Here is a 21,612-nt window from a genome sequence, read left to right on the forward strand (position 1 = left end):
AAATGTTTTGGAAAGGCATTTTAAAATATTAAAAGCTCTAGAAGCTTTATCAGATATATTACAGACATGCTTATTCCAAGATAGATTTTTTGTTAATGTTACACCAAGAAACTTGGCTTCAGCTACTACAGGCAGTATGCTACCATTATAATTAATATTAGCATGCAAAGTTCTTGATCTACTGAATATAACAACTTTAGTTTTATCTAAACTAATATCTAATTGTAAATATTTAAAATAAACATTTAATTTCTTTAGAGCTTTGTTTATTTTATTTTCTACTATATGAATATTTGAGCCTGAACAGTAAACTGCTAAATCATCAGCAAACTGTAAATTGCTGACTTCATTACCAAGAATAATATTAATTTTATGAATATACAAAATAAATAACAGTGGACTCAATATTCCCCCTTGACATACACCTATATATGAAGATTGTGGACCATATAAATTATTATTGTACTTAACATAGACTTGTCTATTATGTAGGAAATTAAAAATCCAGTTAATCAACTTATCTGGTATTCCTAGTGTTTGCAGTTCATTAGTTAGAATATGATGATTAACATTGTTAAAAGCACCAACTATATCAAAGAAGACAGAAACCAGTATATTGTTACTAGAAAAAGCACGATGAATATCTAGGTTTAAATGATTTAAGCTCTCTGTAGCTGAAAAACCTTTCCTGAAGCCAAACTGATTTGAAGGTAATAACTTATTTGATTCTATATAAAATTCTAACCTTTGTTTAATCATTTGTTCGAAAAGTTTACTCATACAAGATGTTAATGCTATAGGTCTATAGGAGTCTGAATGATTTATCAATTTGCCTGGTTTAAGAATAGGAATCAGACAATCTGTTTTCCAATCGGGTGGTATTTCTGAAGTATTCCAAAGAGAGTTAAGTAACATTAACAAAGTGTTTTTAGAATTGGATGACAATGTCTTTAACATTTTGTAAGAGATATTGTCAAGACCGAAAGCTGTGTTACGTCTGCTGTTTAAGGCACTGTAAAATTCTGTTATAGTAAAAGGGTTTATAATGAAGCTGTTATTATTATTTAATGATACCTGTATATTGGGTCTACTTTTGGCTGACGGTTTGGATGTAAATTTACTTAAGAAAGGAGAAATCCAATCAGTGTCTGAAGATATAAGTGAACAGTTGTTATTAAATGTTTTATTAAATTTTTTCATTTTATTCCAGATAACTGATAGAGGAGTTTGCCGATTGATCGACTCACAGAATTTTAACCAACTGGCATTTCTTTCGTTTTTGAGAGTAAGTTTTTTGATTGCCTGTTGTCTTTTAAATCTTATGTAATTTTCTTGATTGGGATTATTTTTAAAATCTATGTAAGTTTTCTTACATAATTCTATTGCTTGAGAACAAGTATTGTTCCACCATGGCAAAGAAAGTCTTGTCTTGTGATTACAGACTAAAGAATGTTTTAAATTTCCATGTGAATTATTAGCTGTGTTAATGCTTTCTATTAAAATATTGCACATTTGTTTATAGGAGTCTAAAGGGGTGGAAGGATCGTAATTAAATTCATTACATAATTTATTATCAACAGTCTCTTGGTATACAAGCCAGTTTACATTATTGTAATTTGGCCTAAAAAAATTACTATGATTAATGGAAATGTTATTTGTATTTACAGTGTTACATAAAAGGTGGGTGATGGTTGGAAGATGATAGCTCCCTAAAGGATTATCATGTACAGACCAATTGCATCGGAGTGACAGAGAGGCAGAAACAATTGTAAGATCCAGAGCACTTGGACTCCATATATCAGAGCCTACAGTAGTGGGTTGACCATTATTAATTATACAAAGATCATTGTCTTCAATAGTATTAAGAAGAATAGTGCCTCTAGAATCGGTTCTAGAGCAACCCCAAGTGGTATTGTGGGCGTTAAAGTCACCCGCTATTATCATAGGTGACGGGATAGATTTAAATAAGTTATCTAAATGTAAATGTGTAAAGTTACGTGACGTTGCGGATGTAGGGCTGTAAAAACTAACAAAAGAAATTGTTTCATTTTTCAAATATAATTTTAAAGCGATATTTTGCAAAGAATCATCGTGATATGTATTTAATCTGTCATAATTCAATTTGTTTTGTATTAGAATGGCTACACCATTATGATTATTACCAATGTCTAATCTTTCTATATTGTAACCTTTGATATTAAAGTTTTTGAAAGGCTTTAGCCAAGTTTCAGAAAGAAGGGCGATATGTATATTGTTGTTATATAAAAAATAAGTAAAAGCAAGTCTATTATTTATCAAGCTCTGGGCATTCCACTCGATAATATTTAAAATATTATCCATTAAAGAGATACTATTAATTAGTGTTAGTACTGGAAATCTTAAAAGTATCTAAAATTATGTTTTTTATGCCTTCTGAGTTTAAGGGAGAGTCATCTGTTTTATTAACAGAAATAATTTTAATAACTGATGCATTGATTAGTTTTAAAAAGTCATCATTTTGCAATAATGTGTTAATATTGTCAGTAGGTTTAGTTTTAGTGTTTAAAGATGGAAAAGATTTTTCATTAAATAAACTAGAGAAAGGAACAGTCTTGTGTTTTATTTTGTTTTCTTGTATTTTCTTCTTTTTAATTGGGCATTCAGCTGAGATAGCTATATGGTTACCATTACAGTGAAGACATACAGCTTCTGTGCTATTTTTAGTGCAATCTTTAAAATGATGGTTTTCTCCACATATTGAGCAACGTTGAGTATTTTTGCAAAATTTACCAATGTGGCCATATCTCAGGCACTTTAAACATTGTGTTACTGGTGGGGTGTAAGCGCTTACCTCGAAATACCATGAGTTGATATCGACATTCGTAGGGAGTGTGGGACAGGCAAAGGTAATGGCGACTGATTGGGTGGGCAGAAAACTTGTGTTACCATCTTCATCACGACTTCTTCGCATAAACCGGCGCACCGAGACGACGTCTCTGGAGCTGGAAATACCATTGTAAATACGTTTGTTTGACATGTATATAGGTACGTTTTTTATCCTGTTATTTCTGTTAATGTTGCAGGTATTGTGGCTTTAACATGTAAATCTTTTTGTACTTTGGTGTTATTTAATGCTATGTTGGCTAAACCTGGCCTTTCAAAAATGGCTCCAACTTTATATTTATTAATTCTCTTGAAACGTTTTATACCCTTGCTTTGGCGCTTAAGACAGGCGCCAAGGGACATAAGGTCTCTGTCGCCTAAAGGCCTCGTATCGGTACTTTCATAAATAACTATATATTCAAAATTTCCTCCATCCTCAGGATATTGGCGACAGTAATTATCGATTTTAAAAACTTTATACTTATCCTCATCCATTGAGGAGTCAGAATCTGGACTGTCGACATCCCTCGAATTTTCTGGGGAGCAATTATCATCGGCTTTGCGCTTTTTGCGCTTACTTCCCATTTTAGGACTGTAATTAACTACAAATTATGTTAGTTGTACCTATATATACAAATTATTGAATATAAATAAAATATAAAATAAAGGAAAAATATTTAAAACACCCGCTCTATTTGACTTCCCGCCAAAAAGTCCGATACTGTAAGACACAGGTCTTAAAAATAGGGTGTCACAAAATGACATTATGTCAGTAATCCACAGAACACAAATATGAGTGGGTGGTGATTATTTAAAACCGGCTTTTAAAAACTAGTTTAATATTTTAATATCTTTTATCTTTTTCTATACAATTTCAATATAGAAAAGTTTAGTATATTGTTACAAGTAACAAAATATTAAACACCAACAACATTGAAGAAACAAGTTTATGTTATTACAACATATCGGCATTTTGTATATTTTACCGATATTCATATGCATACCCGTACAAAATTTAAATTCTCTTGACCTTTTATTTTAGTGTAGAAAAATCTGTCAGAGATTATCGGTTGGATAAGTAGAGACGAGGACGAAGGAGCCAAGGTAAGGTAGAGATTGTAGATTTTTTATCAACAAAAAATAGTCGCAACCACATCGAGACAAGGATATATTTCTTTGTCAAATAAGTTGACATTCATTGTCGCAAAATTCACAGAGTAAAACATTTTTTTTCTATAATATATAATCAAATGTCAAATCGCCCAGGTTGTCAAGTAGAAAATATGTAAAATTTTAAATTAATATTATTTATTTACCGGTACTTATAATTCTTAATAAAAATAATTTACTGCACAATTTAATTATTTTTGCAATTTTTAAATTATTTCTACGATGCCTAACGAAGAGCCATCTGACTTAGATTGGGTGCAATTGCGCCGAGAAATGGGCAATGTTACTCAACACGCTGAAACTACTAAAGAAAAGTTTACTCGAAAGTTTGCTGAAAATCCTTTTGTACCTGTAGGTAAGAATATGTATAATGAATTATAATAACATATAGATATTAAAATGTCTTGCGCATTATGTTATGTTAGGATATATTCTTGATATTTTTCTAATGCTTAGACTTTATACCAACGCTAGCTATGCTGGTAAGATTATAATATTTAAGCTACTATTTGTGTTAATGCCTTCCGCCGAAATATTTAATCAAGCTAATTAGAGCAGTACACTAGCAGAAAGCATTATTGAGGTCTGTGTGTTAATTACATAAAATTATTAAAAAAAATTATTCAGACTTGTATGAAAAAGTCTCAATAATATAGAAATTATATGATACTTATGCTGATTAAATATTATTATTTCAGGTTGCCTTGCCACAGTAGGAGCACTATCATATGGACTATGGAGTTTTAAATCGGGTAAAACAAAAGTGTCACAGCAAATGATGAGACTCAGAATTGTAGCACAAGGTTTCACAGTCGCTGCTCTTGTTATAGGGGTTATGATGACAGCCGGCAAAAATTTCAAATGATTGTAAATTTTCTTATTTGCAAAAGCATTTGTATAAAGTTAGATATGCTATACATACAATACTGTATTATCAAATAGATTAGTTAAATATTCTATTATTACTCTTAGGTAAAGACAGAGGTAAAGTTGGCATTATATTTTTCTACTGCTGAAAAATGTCTTGTTTTATCTAACATATATAAAATTGTATAGTACATACATACAAAGTCAAATACATTTTTTTAGTTAAAATAGTTAATTTTATTATATGTACATTATTAGGATTAGTATTAAGTAAATTTATATAAATTTTCATATGTTTCACTATGATTATCTGTAAACCTAATTAATACTTAACCAAATATGTATTATATTGTAGTCATGCCATTTAATATTAGTCTAATATAAATTGACTGTTATTTTATTGTTACAATTTTCTTTCCTCTTTAATTGCATCTATTACAAATTATGAAAGTTATACAAACTTTTTCCTTTCTTTATATTATACAAGACCAAATTGCATTAAAGGCTTTTGGGTATTAATAACTTATAAGTGTTAAGGTTGAATAGCGCTAGTATAAAGTCTATGACTAGAGTGGTTACTAGGCCTACCCTCCTTGTTTATTGTCACTCTCAAAAAAAACTGAAAAATTGTATGTCATATACATATTCCATAAATTGTAAATAATAGTGTCTAAAGTGTTCGTGTCGTGTTGTGTAACTACTCGCCTGATCCCTTCCAGTGTGTATCTGCTTCCGTCTCCACCGCTTACGATATTTGGATATCTGGTAAGCCACTCTAGTTATATTAGGTTTTGGGCCCCACCGGAAGAAAAGAAAGGTTTATACCATGGATTTCTCTACAAAAATAGGTATCGGGAAACTTGTGGGTAGGGAAAACTGGTCTATATGGAAATATCAAATTTCTATTATGCTAGAAGGTACGGTAGGTGCCTTAGATGCAGTAGAAGGAAAACTCCAAAAACCAGTTCTAACTGCAGAAGCAGATGATGCTGCAAAAAGCGACTATAACGATGCTATGGCTTTGTATAGGAGGACTCAGAGCGGCGCTCTGCTAATGCTCACTACAAACATAAACGAAGATACATTAAAAAAGATTATGCATTATAGAACTGCACACGAAGTTTGGCAAGAGCTACATAGACTCTTTGATGGACAAACTGAGGACAGGGCATACAATTTGTGTCTCAAGTTTTTTGGATTTAGTCGCAGTAAGGAGGATGATATACCTACTCTAATTGCAAAATTAAAAAACATGGAATGACTTAAAAGTCGAAAATTTAAAAATTGACACAACTGCCATACTCCCTGAATTGTTCCTGATTTGTAAAGTTTTAAATACGCTCGATGAACGGTATTTTAACTTTAAGTCAAGTTGGCTAATGCTGAAACAGTCTGCAAAGACAATAGAAAGTTTGACGAGTAACCTCTGCTCCTTTGAAACAGACTAGTAATAGAAATAGAAATAATCTTTATTCAAATAAACTCATTACAAGCACTTTTGAATAGTCATATTTTGATTCTACCACTCATTCGGAATGCAGATTCATCACAAGAAGAATGAGCAAGAAACTTGTGTGTTGCTCTTTTTAATAGATGTTTTTTTTTTATATAAATAATTACAGTGTAACAAGTAAGAGGCATGCGACAATCAACATAGAAATCGCTACGCACTCATTATTAGTGTAATCAGATAATATTGTCAGTGCTAGGAATTTAAAATTTTTCTACAAAAACATTATTATCGTTAACGAATTCTTCAATTTTATAGTAAGCTTTTTTGCAAAGGAAGTGTTTTATTTGACATTTAAATCTTTTTTCTGGCAGATTTATAACAGACTCTGGTATTTTATTGTAAAACCTTACGCAATTACCATAAAACGAATTACTAACTTTAGCCAAACGACATTTAGGTAAAATCAGTTTGTTATTGTTACGTAAGCTTTTATTAGTGCAATCACTAACTCTTTTGTCTATATTCTTCCTGGCATACATGATATTTACATAAATATATTGAGAAGCAACGGTGAGGATATTTGATTCCTTAAAGCACTCTCGCAAAGACTCCCTGGAACCCATGCTATAAATGGAGCGAATGGCCCTCTTTTGTAAAATAAATATTGTATTTATATCAGCTGCTTTGCCCCATAACAAAATACCATACGACATAATGCTATGGAAATAGCTAAAGTACACTAGTTTAGCCGTTGCCACGTCTGTTAATTGTTTAATTCTTCTTACCGCATAAGCGGCGGAACTAAGTCGACTCGCTAATTTAGTAATATGAGCGCCCCATTGCAACTTGGAATCTAATGTGATACCTAGAAATACAGTATCATCCACAAAATTAATAGGTTTATTGTCCAACGTGATTTTTGAATCTACCGGCCTTACATTGGGGAGAGTAAATTTGATACATTTAGTTTTATTTGCATTTAGTAACATGTTATTAGCCGTAAACCATTTTAAAACATAAGAAAGAGCACCGTTTACTTCGTCCAAATCATCAATATGTCGATTGACTTTGAATACTAATGAAGTATCATCAGCAAACAGAACTATGTCAGCTATCTTTTCTACCATATAAGGAAGATCATTTATGTAAACTAAAAATAAGAAAGGACCTAAAATAGAGCCCTGAGGAACACCCATTTTAATACTAGTTCCCTCAGACTTTACACCATTTATTTCGACAACTTGCATTCTATTATTTAGATAGGATTTCATCATGCTTTGTGCTTCATATCTAATACCGTAATGTTCAAGTTTGAGCAAAAGTGTTTCATGTTCAACGCAATCAAATGCTTTTGAAAGATCACAAAATACACCTACTGCATCCTGAGACCTCTCCCAAGAATCAAATATATATTTAATGAGAGCTACACCGGCATCAGTAGTTGATTTACCGGCCGTGAAACCAAATTGTCGACTGTGAAGCAGTTTATTTACTTTAAAGTGTTGCAGCATTTGATTGAGCATAATTTTTTCAAACACCTTACTCAATACTGGTAAGATAGATTTAGGCTGTCAAGAGAGCTCACGTCAAGAGGCACTAGTGACTACGCCTGTTGAGCGAAAAGTTAAACAGAAGACAGACGAACAGCTGATCTGCAACTATTGTTCTGGGAAAGGACATAGAGTTCGCAAGTGTAAGAAGTGGATTAAGGATGGAAGGCCACCAAAACCAACTTCAAACACGTCAGCGTCTGGTTCCAAGTCTAAGCAAGTACAACATATTTCGCTAATGGTAGATGCCTGCACAAAAAGTCAGTTTCAAGACCGAAATGGTTGGTATGTTGACAGTGGAGCTACAACACACATTGCAGTGAAGAAAGATATTTACACTAGTTTTCAAAACTTTGATTCAGACCACACAATATCAACGGCAGATGGTACTACCATACCTGCATTGGGAATGGGTACTATTGAGGTAGAGTCAAATGTTAACGGAACAATAAGGCAAATAACTCTGAATGATGTGTGGTTAGTACCATCACTGACAAAGAATTTATTTTCAACTTTAGCAGCACAAGATAGGTTGCAGAATAGTACATTCACGTCAACAACTAAGGAATACAACTTAGATATTGAAGGCATAACTAGAGTTGTAGGACGTAGAGTTCCATATGGCGGTTTATACAAGTTGGACATGAAGACCATCATGCCGTCAAAGTATAATTCGACAATAGAGATAAATGCTGTAACTGACTCCAATATGCTACAATTGTACCATGAACGCTTTGCTCACCAGGATAAGAGACATGTCATGCGCGTATTAAAGCGTGAGTTAGGCATACACTTGAGTCCGGATAAAGTTAAATGTGAAGGATGCATTTATGGGAAGTCACATCGGAAACCCTTTGGAACAAGGGAAAGAGCAACAACAGTTGGTGAACTTATACACACTGACATTTGCGGTCCATTTACAACTGAAATTATCTCAAAATATAAGTACTTTGTATTATTTAAAGATGATTTTTCAAGTTAACGTTTTGTATATTTTATCAAAGCGAAGTCAGAAGTAAAGGAAAAGCTTTTGCAAATGCTTGAAGAAAGTAGAAATGCTGGGCATACTATTAAGACTTTACTAAGTGACAATGGCGGAGAATTTGATAATAAAGATATGCGAAAGATATTACAGAGATACGGCGTACAACAGCGGCTGACTATGCCTTACACGCCGGAACAAAACGGCTGTAGTGAGCGAGAGAATCGTACTCTAGTAGAAGCTGCGAGATCAATGATGTATACTAGAAAACAAATGCCGCAAATACTATGGGCTGAGTTAATCAACACTGCTACCTATGTACTCAATAGGACAGGTCCCACTAGAGCGGAAGGCAAAGTACCTTATGAGCTATGGCATGGAAAAAAGCCCAAGATAACTCACCTAAAAATAATTGGTAGCGATTGTTATGCGCACATTCCAAAACAAAATCGCAAGAAAATGGATAAGAAAGCTATTAAAGGCATTCTTATAGGCTACGAAAATGATGACGGATATCGTGTCTATGATGGAAAGAAGACAATAAGGTCAAGAGACATTACTTTTGAGAGCGATGTTGAATTCAAAAGTATATCGTTTAAATAGAAGCCTCTATGGCCTTAAACAAGCACCGCGCTGTTGGAACTCTTGCTTTGAAGAGGTTCTAATAGAGAAGGGTTTCATACAGAATAGTACCGATTGTTGTCTTTTCACAAAGAAAGTGAAAAACAAGAAAATATTAATAACTTTGTATGTAGACGATGGCCTTGTCGCCACTACAGACAAAGACCTGGCGGACCAATACCTTAAAGAATTAGGGCAGACGCTAAAAATAACAAGCAAAGCAGCAAGCTACTATCTGGGTTTGGAAATTGCAAGGTTGAAAGATGGTTCAGTATTTATCAATCAGGAATGTTATGCTACGAAGATTTTAGATAGGTTCCGGATGTCTGAATGCAACCCAATCTCAACACCTATCGATAGGACTTCTGAAACAGGGAAAGTTGGAGACCCTGAAGAGAAAAAGTTCCCATATCGAGAAGCTGTAGGTGCACTTGCATATCTAATGACAGGCACACGCCCTGATATAGCGTATGCAGTTGGGCTAGTTTCGAGAAAATTAGAGAATCCAACTGAAGCTGATTGGCAAAGAGTGAAACGGATATTTAGATATTTGAAAGGAACAATATCCTATGGCATAAAATATCATGGAAATGCCAAAGCCATAGTACAAGGCTATAGTGATGCAGATCATGGAGGTGATGACCTCACAGGACGCTCTACTACAGGAGTCACCTGTTTATTTGCCGGAGGTGCTGTTTCGTGGCTCAGTCAAAGACAAGCATCAGTTGCGATATCTACTACTGAGGCAGAGATTGTTGCAGCGAGCGAAGGCGCACGCGAGCTTGTGTGGATACAAAGAATATTTGACCAGCTTACAAATATGGAAGGCATACCCACACTACAAGTCGATAACGAAGCGGCTATACGTCTTGCAAATAATCCCGAGTTTCATAAGCGGACGAAACATATCCGCATAAGACACTTCTTTGTTCGAGAGACAGTGCAAGGTCTAGTAGATATACAGAAGACAAGTTCTACTGACCAACTAGCTGATTTTTTGACTAAGGCAGTTCCTAGATCAAGACTCGAGAAGATTCGAGCTAACTTGGGGCTGCTAGACATTTCTAACTAGCGAGGGAAAGTGTTAAGGTTGAATAGCGCTAGTATAAAGTCTATGACTAGAGTGGTTACTAGGGCTACCCTCCTTGTTTATTGTCACTCTCAAAAAAAACTGAAAAAGTGTATGTCATATACGTATTCCATAAATTGTAAATAATAGTGTCTAGTGTTCGTGTCGTGTTTTGTACCTACTCGCCTGATCCCTTCCAGTGTGTAATACCCGTATCTGCTTCCGTCTCCACCGCTTACGATATTTGGATATCTGGTAAGCCACTCTAGTTATATTAATAAGACACACTAATCAGAGAAAATATGGATATAAAATTATTACTAACCATTTGAACTTCTAAAATCAAGAAAATCTATGGTATTTCAAAATACTGTTTAACAAACCCAGGTAAAATCCACAACGCCATCTAGTTTCTGACTAGCAACCTAAAATCTTAATAATGTAAATGCGAAAATTTGTAGGTGTTATTATTTATTTAGTCTTTCACGTAAAACTACTGAACGAATTTTTTCATGTAATTAGCTAAGTTCCTGACCAGTATCGTATTTACGGCCAATAAAACGTGAAGCAATGCCTATAGAATTTGCAACACCAGCTATAATTTAAATTTTATAGTTCCAAATGTTGTGAGGGGTAAAAATATTTTATGATAAGCTCCAAAGGGTCTAGTAGCAAGAGCCTTAGAAATAGGAAATAATTTCTTATTTATGAAGATGTAGCGAATTTTGTATTAGACTGACATATTTTAGTAATAATAATAAGTAATAATCATTTATTCAGCATCATAGTACAGAGAAAAAAAGAAAACTTAAAAACTAATATTTCGCTATGAGCTGAACTCATAGCGAAATATTAGTTTTTAAGTTAAAAGGCCTTTCACATTTTTTGGCCTAAAAGCAGGGTCTTTGGGGTTCTGGTTCTAAGAAATTAAGAGTCGGATATACATTTTGATTCCTGAATTATATAGATAGATATCTAATCTTAAAAACAACATCTTTGAAATGTTAATTTTCTCTTTGTTAGTCTTCCTAATTTCTAAAATAGTTTATTCAAAAACGCTAAGAGACAGAAGTTTGGGGTCGTCGTTCATTAATAAACAAACATAAATTGATATGATATCTGTACTAAAACTTGATAATAACTTTATAAATTGAGACAGCATCGTCCTTTTTTTCATTTTCAACTTAAATATCTAAAAAATTGATCATAATTAAACCCGAAATTTCAACAAAACTTTGCCATAATCATTTCTAATTTTCTCATAAATACAACGAAATTTTTGCATAAAAAAAACATAATAATAAAGTGTTGGATCGTTATAAAAATAATTAAAATCAGTTGTGAGACTATTGTGCTGCGTGCGGTATTCAACGACCAACTCCCGCCGGCCTCCCGTTGCCCAACCGCTACCGGGGTATCTGTTGCCTAGCAACGAGCCAACAGTGCGAGGCTACCGGCGGGTGCGCCGCTATATATATATATCTACTTACGTAGTGTATTACATACTCCCCCTTTTGACCTAATCAGTGTCCTCACAATAGGTCAAACAAAATCAAGAAAAATCAACACTACAACAGTTTAGTTTAAGGATACACAAGATATTAAAAAAATAAAGCATTGATCTTACGCTGACGGCCACGCCCTCTTTTTGGTACCACTGGCTCCACAGGATCACCCTCGGATCGCGAATGATAACGCCGAAAATCAGAGACGTGATACTTTCCTACAAAATCAAAAGGTTCCTTACAATGTTCAAGTAAGTAGGTAGTGGGACTTACTTTCTTTGAGATTTGATAAGGTCCATCACGCCTTGGGTTAAACTTGGAGCTGATACCCTTGCTAGCGTTACTCAACGTGTGAGTCTTCAGAAGTACGAGATCACCAGGCTCAAATACCTCAGCCTCTCGTCGTGTTTTATCTTTTGATATCTTACCAAGATCTTGTTCTTTTTCGCAGGTCTCTTTAGCTGTCCTTAGAACATCATTCAGCTTCAAAAGGTACGGTGTTATCTGTGGCACATAATTTTCAGCTTCGACGATGGCTCGAAGATCACTCCGAGCGGAAAAAGGTGAGCGTAACTCTCTGCCAAACGTTAAAAATGACGGCGTGTATCCGGTACTTTTAGACGACGCAGTATTTAATGCAAAACGTATTGCAGGTAGCGCGGATGGCCACTGTCCATGTTCTTTCTCGACTAGAATGGCGAGTTGTATTTTTAACTCGCGATTCTTCCTCTCGACGGGATTCGCCTCTGGATGATAAAGCGGGATGAGATTCTGCTTCACTCCTAGAACAAACATAGTCTGTTGCATAACGTCTGCAACGAACTGGACACCATTATCTGAAACAACCCGACGAGGCACACCATAACGTAAGAAGATTTCCTCAACAAATATTTTGGCACAAGCTTCGGATGTCGCTTCTACGAGTGGGAATATTTCCACCCACTTACTGGCCGTATCTTCAATGATAAGGATCCACCTCTCACCATTAGGTCCTTTTGTTAGTGGTCCGAAAAGATCGACGGCTATGATTTCAAATCTTTGTGCAGGTACGGGCGTTTGAATAAGTCCGGCCGGTTTACAGTTGGAGGGCTTATACCTTTGGCATTTAATGCAAGTTTTTAAATAATCTTCCACAAACCGTCTCATTCCAGGGAAATAAAATCTTTGCGAAATGCGTTGCAGTGTCTTCTCTACTCCACCGTGACCTGCAGTAGCAGCATCGTGATACTCTTTCATAACCTGTTCTCTTAACTTTTCAGGTATAACAAGCTGTGGTTCTTCTGTCTCCGGATCAGCATAACGGTAAAGTATTCCTTTTGACATATGATACCCTCTTTCTGTCCATCTTTTAATCGATACTTCTTCTTTTCCTTCCAGGTCCAAGACTATCTTCGCCACTTCAGGATCAGCAAGTTGGTCGTCACGGAGCGTAGCAGCATCCCAGCGCGGAATTTCCACTACAACGGTACACACTTCACAGATGTCACGAGCAACTTCGTCACATGGCGGTCGGCTGAGGGTATCTGCAATAAGGTTAGCCTTACCCGGAGTGTAATCTACTTTGAGGTCAAAGGATTGCAGCTTCATAGCCCAGCGGACCAGTCTACCCGTGGGCGACTTGAGAGTGAGCAGCCATTTGAGTGGCTGATGATCGCTAGCGACGTGCACCGGATGTCCATCAATATAACCGCGGAACTTCTCAACGGCCCAAACAACAGCGAGTGCCTCTCGCTCGGTTGTCGAGTAGTTTCGTTCGGCGTGAGTTAGAAGACGACTGGCGTACTCAATAGGACGCTCTTCGTGTTGAGACTCCCCCTGGAGTAGAACAGCCCCCAATGCATAATTGCTAGCGTCGGTCCTGAGAACAAAAGGAAGACTGTAGTCTGGCTGCGTAAGTATCGGAGCGGACGTAAGTAATTTCTTAAGTTCTGTGAACGCAGCGGCTTGGTTTTCCTCCCATATCCATGGCTGGGTCTTCTTTGTCAGCAATGTCAACGGCTGCGCGACTTTAGAAAAGTTCGGAACAAATTTCCTAAACCAAGAAGCAGTTTGTAGGAAACTTTTCAGGTGCTTCAAGTTACGTGGCTCCTTCATCTCCAAGATGGCAGCGACCTTGTCTGGATCTGGTGATACTCCCTCGGGTGTAATAACGTGCCCAAGATACTTGACACTGTCACGCGCAAACATGCACTTATCGCGATTACCGTGCAGGCAGAAAGTACGGAGACGTTCAAATACGGCACGAAGATCCCGAAGATGTTGTTCGTAGCTGGCTGAGATTATAATGAGGTCATCTATGTATCCTAGAATGGTAACGTCCTTGAGAGTTGCTCCCGACCGGAATCTATCGATGAGCCGCTGGACAGAATACTTACACTCTCCAGAAGGTGGCTGGTGCGTTGCGTAAACCAAAAGGCATGCGCCTAAATCTATGCATTCCGAAGGGAGTCACGAACGCAGTTTTATCCTGATCCTCCATACGAACGGAAACCTGCCAGTAACCGGACCGCAGGTCCACAGTACTCATGTAACAACTCTTACCTGTGTACTGCAGCAAATCATCGATAAGAGGCAAAGGATAAGCGTCACTCTTTGTAATAGCATTCAGTCTCCTATAATCTACGCAAAATCTATATGACCCATCCTTCTTAGGTACTAAAAGAGCTGGCGCCGCCCATGCAGACTCGCATTCCTCAATAATACCTTGTTGGATCATATGCTCCAATTGTTCTTGCATAACAGCTTTCTTGGCGGGCGTAAGTCGGTACGGAGGTACAGCAATAGGCGCATGCTCCCCAGTCTCTATACAATGCTCCGCAAAAGGCGTAGGCCCTCCCCCTTCTCCAAAGATGTCTTCATATTCTTGGAGTAGCTCACTGAGTCTAATCTTCTCTGATGGAGATAGCATGGAACCCTCATCTGGCCGCAAAACATTTGTGGCTGCACATCCAACTACGTCACCACATGACTCAAAACACAAGGGGTGAATGACCTCGGGGCGATCAGCTGTGAACCAGTAATTCTCGGGTAAGTTAAGGACTATACGGGCTTTACGCAAAAAATCAATGCCTAACAATGTTTCATTATTACTCGCGTCGGGGAAAATAACAAAAGTGGTAGGTATTAGCATACCTGCAAGTTGAACATTTACATCCACGAGCTTTACATTTACATCGCGAATTAAACCATCAGCAAGTTTAACTGTCAATAAATCCTCTCGAAAGGGATGCTGTTGCTGTTGAAGTAAAAAATAAAGAGTGCTACCAGCAACACAACATTTAGCACCGGTATCTATTAAACCCGTACCACGAAACCCATATACCTCAATATTTAATAGAGGTCGGCGCGTTGAGTCGTCATTCCGCATAAAACACAACGGTGAAAAGCAAAAATCCGCTCGCGATACATTTAAACATTGATTACATAAATTATCAGTTTTAACATTGCTACCTACATTAACATTGTCTCTCGGAGACACATTTATATTCTCTGACATATAGTAACAATCACACAACTTATTACTACAACATTGGGTACTATTATGAAAAGTGTCTCTCAGAGACAGTTTTATATTCTTTGACCTCTGAGTGTGACATCTATTTAAACACAAATTTTCATTCTTTGACGCCTGACGACAGTCACACGATTTAAAGTTACCTACATTACAATTACTACTTAGACTATTATATTCAGAAAGAGAGTAAAATGTTTTAGACTTACAGTTGTCACAATTGGATCTAATGGTACCTTTGGTACCGCAACCGTAACACTTTAAATCACTTTTTTTCTTATCACAAGCACTTCTATCATGTCCTGATTTACGACAGTAGACACAAAATTTACCTCGTTTGGTAGAACTTACTACCGGAGCACTGGACGTAGAAGGCGCGAAGTCGGCACTATCCGGCTGCGGGGCCGGCGCCGTAGGGGCGGAACGCTGCGCTTCGGCGGGTGGACGCGCACCGGGCGGCGCGCGCGCTGCGTGCGGCGGTGCGCGCTGCTCGCGCACAGGCGTTATGGCGCGCGCTGTTGGCGCGCAATGCGCACGACTTATGGAATCGCGCGCTGACTGCGTAACAGTTGACGACGACTTCGACGACAGTTTATTTGCTTCACTTAACGCTTCTTCGACATTACGGGCTTTATATATAAGTTCTTCTATCGTAGTTACACTCTCTCTCGTAACTCTTTTCCTTATAGATCTGTTTAGTAACCCATATATAATGTCTAGCTGTACTCGTTCATCTAATACATAAGGTAACGTAGTGAGAAGGGCGCGCAGGCGGGCCACGAACACTTCTGTGCGATCAGCATCTTGCTCGGACTTAAATATGTCACGGAACACTTTGTGTGGTGGCCGCGGCGTACCATACATAGCACGCAAGCGACTCATGGCTTCTTCCCACGAAGTTACTGAGGTTCGAATACCTCTAAACCACACGGCAGCATCTCCCTCTAGGAGCATCGGCAAGCCCTTTAGTGCTATAGTGTCAGGTATACTCATACACTCTTTATAAATTTCGATATTATCGATGAATGCCTCCAAGACCGCAGGGTCGGCGTCAGTGTCGCCGCGGAACCGGGCCGTGCATTTGGCGAAGTTACCCAATGTCGCAGGTGATGTGTGTGGTGAAGGTGGTGGCGAAACGAAACCAGCAGCGCCGCCTGACTGTGCTGCTAGGATAGCTGCTACGAGTTGACTATTGGACTCCGCTTGAGCCTTTGCGAAAGCGGTCAATAGTGACGCGAACTGGTTCTCACTGGAGAAGGAAACGTCTGCCACTTCTTCACTGTCACTAATCTGACTTTTACGACGGGCATTATTACGCGGCATTGTCAACAATATGATTTATAAACAGTTTCACTATAAAACAATACGCACTACGCACTTGGTAACAGTTCACTTTTCAAAACTGATGTAAGACAAAGACCTTATAGACACGAAAATGTACGATAAGTATTTTGTCGACGTGAGTTCGTTACGAATAATCACTGTTATTGCCCGAGTTGGGAAGCCAATTGTTGGATCGTTATAAAAATAATTAAAATCAGTTGTGAGACTATTGTGCTGCGTGCGGTATTCAACGACCAACTCCCGCCGGCCTCCCGTTGCCCAACCGCTACCGGGGTATCTGTTGCCTAGCAACGAGCCAACAGTGCGAGGCTACCGGCGGGTGCGCCGCTATATATATATATCTACTTACGTAGTGTATTACAAAAGTTAATATACTTGTAAATTAGAAATATAAAAAAAAATATAAGTTTCTAAGAAAAAAATAAACAATAATAATAATTGAAAGTTGTATAAATTCCGTTGCGCCAAAAGTAAATTCTCAGTGCTGCACTAGCGCTCGTCGAGGTAGGACTTATGCTATTTTTTACGACACCGCTACGATAAGACATTTGTAAACGATTGTCAGTGAACATTAGTATAGTGCGACTAAACAATTTTGATAATTTAAGTAATATTTAATTAATTTTGCTAATTTATACTTATTTCTACGAATATTAATTTAAAGTTGTTATTAAATATATATATATATATAATATTTATTTTAGCATGCCAAGACAAAAGTACGGTTATGCTACAAATAAAACCTACCTACCCTGCTGCACTATAAAAAGCACAAGAGTTTGGTATTTCGTCACGCTAATGGCAATTAATTGTTAAAATTAAAAAAGAGAACATTTTAGTATTTTTAAAAATAACGCTTATCTGAGAGAAAAATGTAAGAAAATGTAAACCAATTTTACTTTATGTTTATTTTGTAGTTTTTTTCTAAATTAAAATATGGTTATTGTTTATAAAAATACCATTATTATTTTTACGTACATTTGTCTTGTGTAATATCATCTAGTATGCAATGTGGATTGTAAATAAATTACTAAATTATATATAAATTATATTCCTTAATGTTTAGAGATATTTTATCCAATTTACTTTATTTTATTTTACACATTACAGATATTTCTAAATTGCAGCCATTCTGTTATTATACCCGTTGGACTTTCATTACTGTACAGTTATATAAAATAATTATGCGTGTTTGGGTGAAAAGTCAACAACATTATAAATGTTTTTATTTAGAGACTAGCTTTTAGCTCGCGGCTTCGCCCGCGTGAATATGGGATATATAGGTTATCGCGCGTTTAAAGATCCGTGTACAGTATTGGGACGTTATATATAAACCTTCCTCTTGAGTCTATCTATTCTGTCTATTAAATAACAACGAATCAAAATCTGCGTAGTTTTTTAAGATCAAAACATACATAGATCTATTACATGTGTAGATGATATTTTAACCGGAAATTGAAGCCGTTAAAATGGTATTGGCAGATCAGTTGGAATCATCGGTATTCTTCTTTATAAGTATAAAAGTAATCCCGCAATGAGAGCAGAGGTGTTTCTAAGGTCTTTTAAGGTTCTGTCCAAAATCTCTATAGCTCATGGTGATTTCATTACATATAATCAATGAGGCGTCTTGTAATAATTTATAAAAATGTTTGATATTAACAAGTAATTATTTATCAAGAATCAAGAATCGGCCAACCAAGAACGAGAAGCTGCAATATCAGCCAATATCATGCGGCGACGTCAATGATGCAGGAACAGCAATGATAGCAGTTGAAGCTTTTTTTTTACAACTTAGAATGGCAAACAAGCTGACGGCTCTCCTGATGGAAAGGGGTAACCGTCGCCTATATACATGAGCAGTACCTGACATGTTCATATCAGCATATTGTTTCCCTCATGCGTTGCCATTCCTGAAAACTCGGGTGTTATTCCCCTGTATCCTGTAAATTCACTACCATATATATACACAGGTAGTCTATATAGATAGATATACATATACACAGATAGTATACCCTGAGAAAGGTCATAGACTACTTTATAGTACGAAAAAAAGTATTGTAAGGGATTAAAAGCGGAGATGAAAGGTTGTATAAAAGTATCGTCATTGTTTAAGTGAAACAATGAAACTTTTTTAGGTTATAATCTAAATATATTTCCTTTATTTGGTCAATTTCATTATACCACGCTGACGAAGTCGCGGACACACCTAATATACATATAAGGATGGGACCTTTAAATCAAAACAAAGCCTTGAAAACACAACTATTATATATAAATAAAATAATTATTTGCTAAGTATAATATTTAGAACAAGTGAATATGGCAATAATGTATCCGACTCTTATAATAAATTATATTGTATCTATTAATAAATAAACTGAATTAATATGTAAGAAGAATTAATTAGTAAATTTATGTTATAGTAATTTCATCTTCCTGTCCTTATCCCAATTATTTGTTACTCATATTACTTAAGGTTTTGGCTTTTAGTTGTACAATCGGCCAGCATTCTGACATCAACCCTCTAGGAATAATATAATAAAAAAATATGGTCATTATTAGCACTTTGATAATTAAGATAAATCACGTTATTTAAAACAATCCAATAAGTAGTTTATGTTACTCAGTTAAGAAGAAACATATCACATTATTAATTAAAATATTACAAGGATCAAAATGGTTCATACTAAATCCACACCGATTGCGCTACACGGTTATTTGCGTCTGTGTGCGTGTATTACTGTGTGTGTGCGTAAATCCATGCGATTAAACCTAAAGTTGAGCGGCATCATTTTGTAATAGGCCTCTTAAGGGCCTCCACTCAGCTGGTGCCGCAACGTATCACTACATCACTAATTTTCAGTGGAGCCACTTGAAAAAAAGAAATAGCATTCTTGATAAATTTAAATATATAAAATAAAGAGTGAGTTAAATGGAAGAATCATAAGTATGTGTAATAAATAGAAGAAAAATATATAAGGACAAAATTTCGTAAAAGTGTTCATTGAAAGACTTAATTCTGTAATATAGTATTGCTTGAATATAATATAAGTAACATATTTATTCAATATATATGTATATATGACTACTGCATTTATATGCCCTTTTTATCGTGGCCCTTTCTAAAACTAGACAGCTCAGGTAGTATGTGATTAGACTCTAACGTAATTTGAATACAGAATGTTTTTCAACTATTTTGGACAAAAATGGTAATGTATTAATGGGTCGTAAATCTTTTAACTCTGAGATGTATTTTTGGGTATGGGTTTAAATATGGCCATTTTCCAGGCGTAATGGCCATTTCCATTAGGGAAAGTACTCGTTTTAAGAGATAAGTTAACTATGTCAGTTATTACTTGTAAAGTTCTAGGTAAAGTTAACAATATCATGTTTAGGGAAATACCATTTAATCCTATAGCGTTTGATTTCACAGATTTAATCATTTTTAATATGATATTTGGTCCACTAATTTGAATTTAAACACAAAGGAATTGAAACGATTTACAGTAAAGTGTAATTAATTAGTAATATCAGAAACATTATTATTAGGTAAGTCAAGAAAAAAGGCATTTATGGTATCTGGGTCACTTATATGTGGTGGCGGTCCTTTATTTTAGTTTTAAAATTTAAAACCAACATTATTTTTAAATTTTTTCCATAAAGTTTTAGGATCGTTTTTGTTTTTATTTATATATTGATTAAGGTACGCAGATTTTTCAAGATGTAAGTAATATTAACATTACGTTTTAACTGTTTATAGTATACTTTATGTGAACTCAATTTAGTTTTACAACTTCTAACATAAGCTGTATCACGTAACTTCATCATTAGTTTAATTGTATCTGTTATCCAAGGGTATGTATAGTCCTTAACAAAAATTGTCTTAATAGGACCATATCTATCAAATAATTTAATTATTTCATGATTCAAATTATTTACACATTCGTTAACGTCTTCAGTTAAGAGTGATTCCCATGCAATAGAATGAATAGCTATATTAAATTCAATCATATGGATATTGTATAATTAGACAATTAATAGTCACAATTTACTGTTTTACCATTTATTGTTTTATTATACGTTTTGTAACCGTTACACATTCTTCTAACAATTTTATCCAAAACTCTTTTATGACAGCTTGTGTCATTTGTCTTTTGACACTGACTTATTTATACAACATAGATTATATATCATTATTACTACTACAGATATCCTGTTTCGGTTTATCTTTTCTTATATCAAAAGTAAAAGTAAGCATGATTGCTGAGATCACGTATCGTACATAATCTAATACATATTGTCTAATAACATATAAGATCTATTTACGTAGTACTGTGTTCAGTATAATGTTTTGGCTCAGTGACATGTGATAAACTTATGTAGTCTAAAAGTTCTCTAGTTTTTTGTTTGAGGACTTTGAACATTTAGAAGGTTGATATTGAAATCTCCGAGTAAAATAGTATGACCGAATCCTGCAAATGTAGTTAGAGAATTAGTAAGAGCATCAATGAATATGTCAAGATCAAGCCATGTGTTATAATGATAAATACTGTTATTATATTTTAATACTTTTATTGTAGCAGAAGACATGACATTGTACAAGCAAGACATTTTCTAATAATCTCTGTTCAGTGTTGCCATACTAATCTATATAATTCTAACACTTGTTACACCATGG

The 21,612-nt window shown here is 35.7% G+C and overlaps 2 protein-coding genes and 1 long non-coding RNA gene across 3 annotated transcripts; all 3 read left to right on the forward strand.

Moving 5' to 3' along the window:
- Positions 1-2,464, forward strand: LOC131851066 (uncharacterized). The gene is made up of 3 exons (XR_009357858.1): positions 1-710; positions 1,211-1,285; positions 1,668-2,464. It is a non-coding gene; the product is annotated as an uncharacterized LOC131851066 (long non-coding RNA).
- Positions 2,465-4,122: 1,658 nt separating this feature from the next.
- LOC131851089 (HIG1 domain family member 2A, mitochondrial) lies at positions 4,123-5,286 on the forward strand. The gene is made up of 2 exons (XM_059201518.1): positions 4,123-4,387; positions 4,731-5,286. Exons 1-2 carry the CDS (start codon positions 4,255-4,257, stop codon positions 4,895-4,897), a joined length of 300 nt encoding a protein of 99 aa, XP_059057501.1. The 5' UTR covers positions 4,123-4,254; the 3' UTR covers positions 4,898-5,286.
- A 348-nt stretch (positions 5,287-5,634) lies between these two features.
- Positions 5,635-6,322, forward strand: LOC131850925 (uncharacterized). Its single transcript, XM_059201335.1, has one exon. It carries the CDS (start codon positions 5,726-5,728, stop codon positions 6,158-6,160), a length of 435 nt encoding a protein of 144 aa, XP_059057318.1. The 5' UTR covers positions 5,635-5,725; the 3' UTR covers positions 6,161-6,322.
- The last annotated feature ends 15,290 nt before the right edge of the window (positions 6,323-21,612 follow it).

The sequence above is a fragment of the Achroia grisella genome, unplaced genomic scaffold, assembly GCF_030625045.1.
Source record: "Achroia grisella isolate CSIRO2021 unplaced genomic scaffold, CSIRO_AGI_Agris_v1 utg780, whole genome shotgun sequence".
Lineage (NCBI taxonomy): Eukaryota > Metazoa > Arthropoda > Insecta > Lepidoptera > Pyralidae > Achroia > Achroia grisella.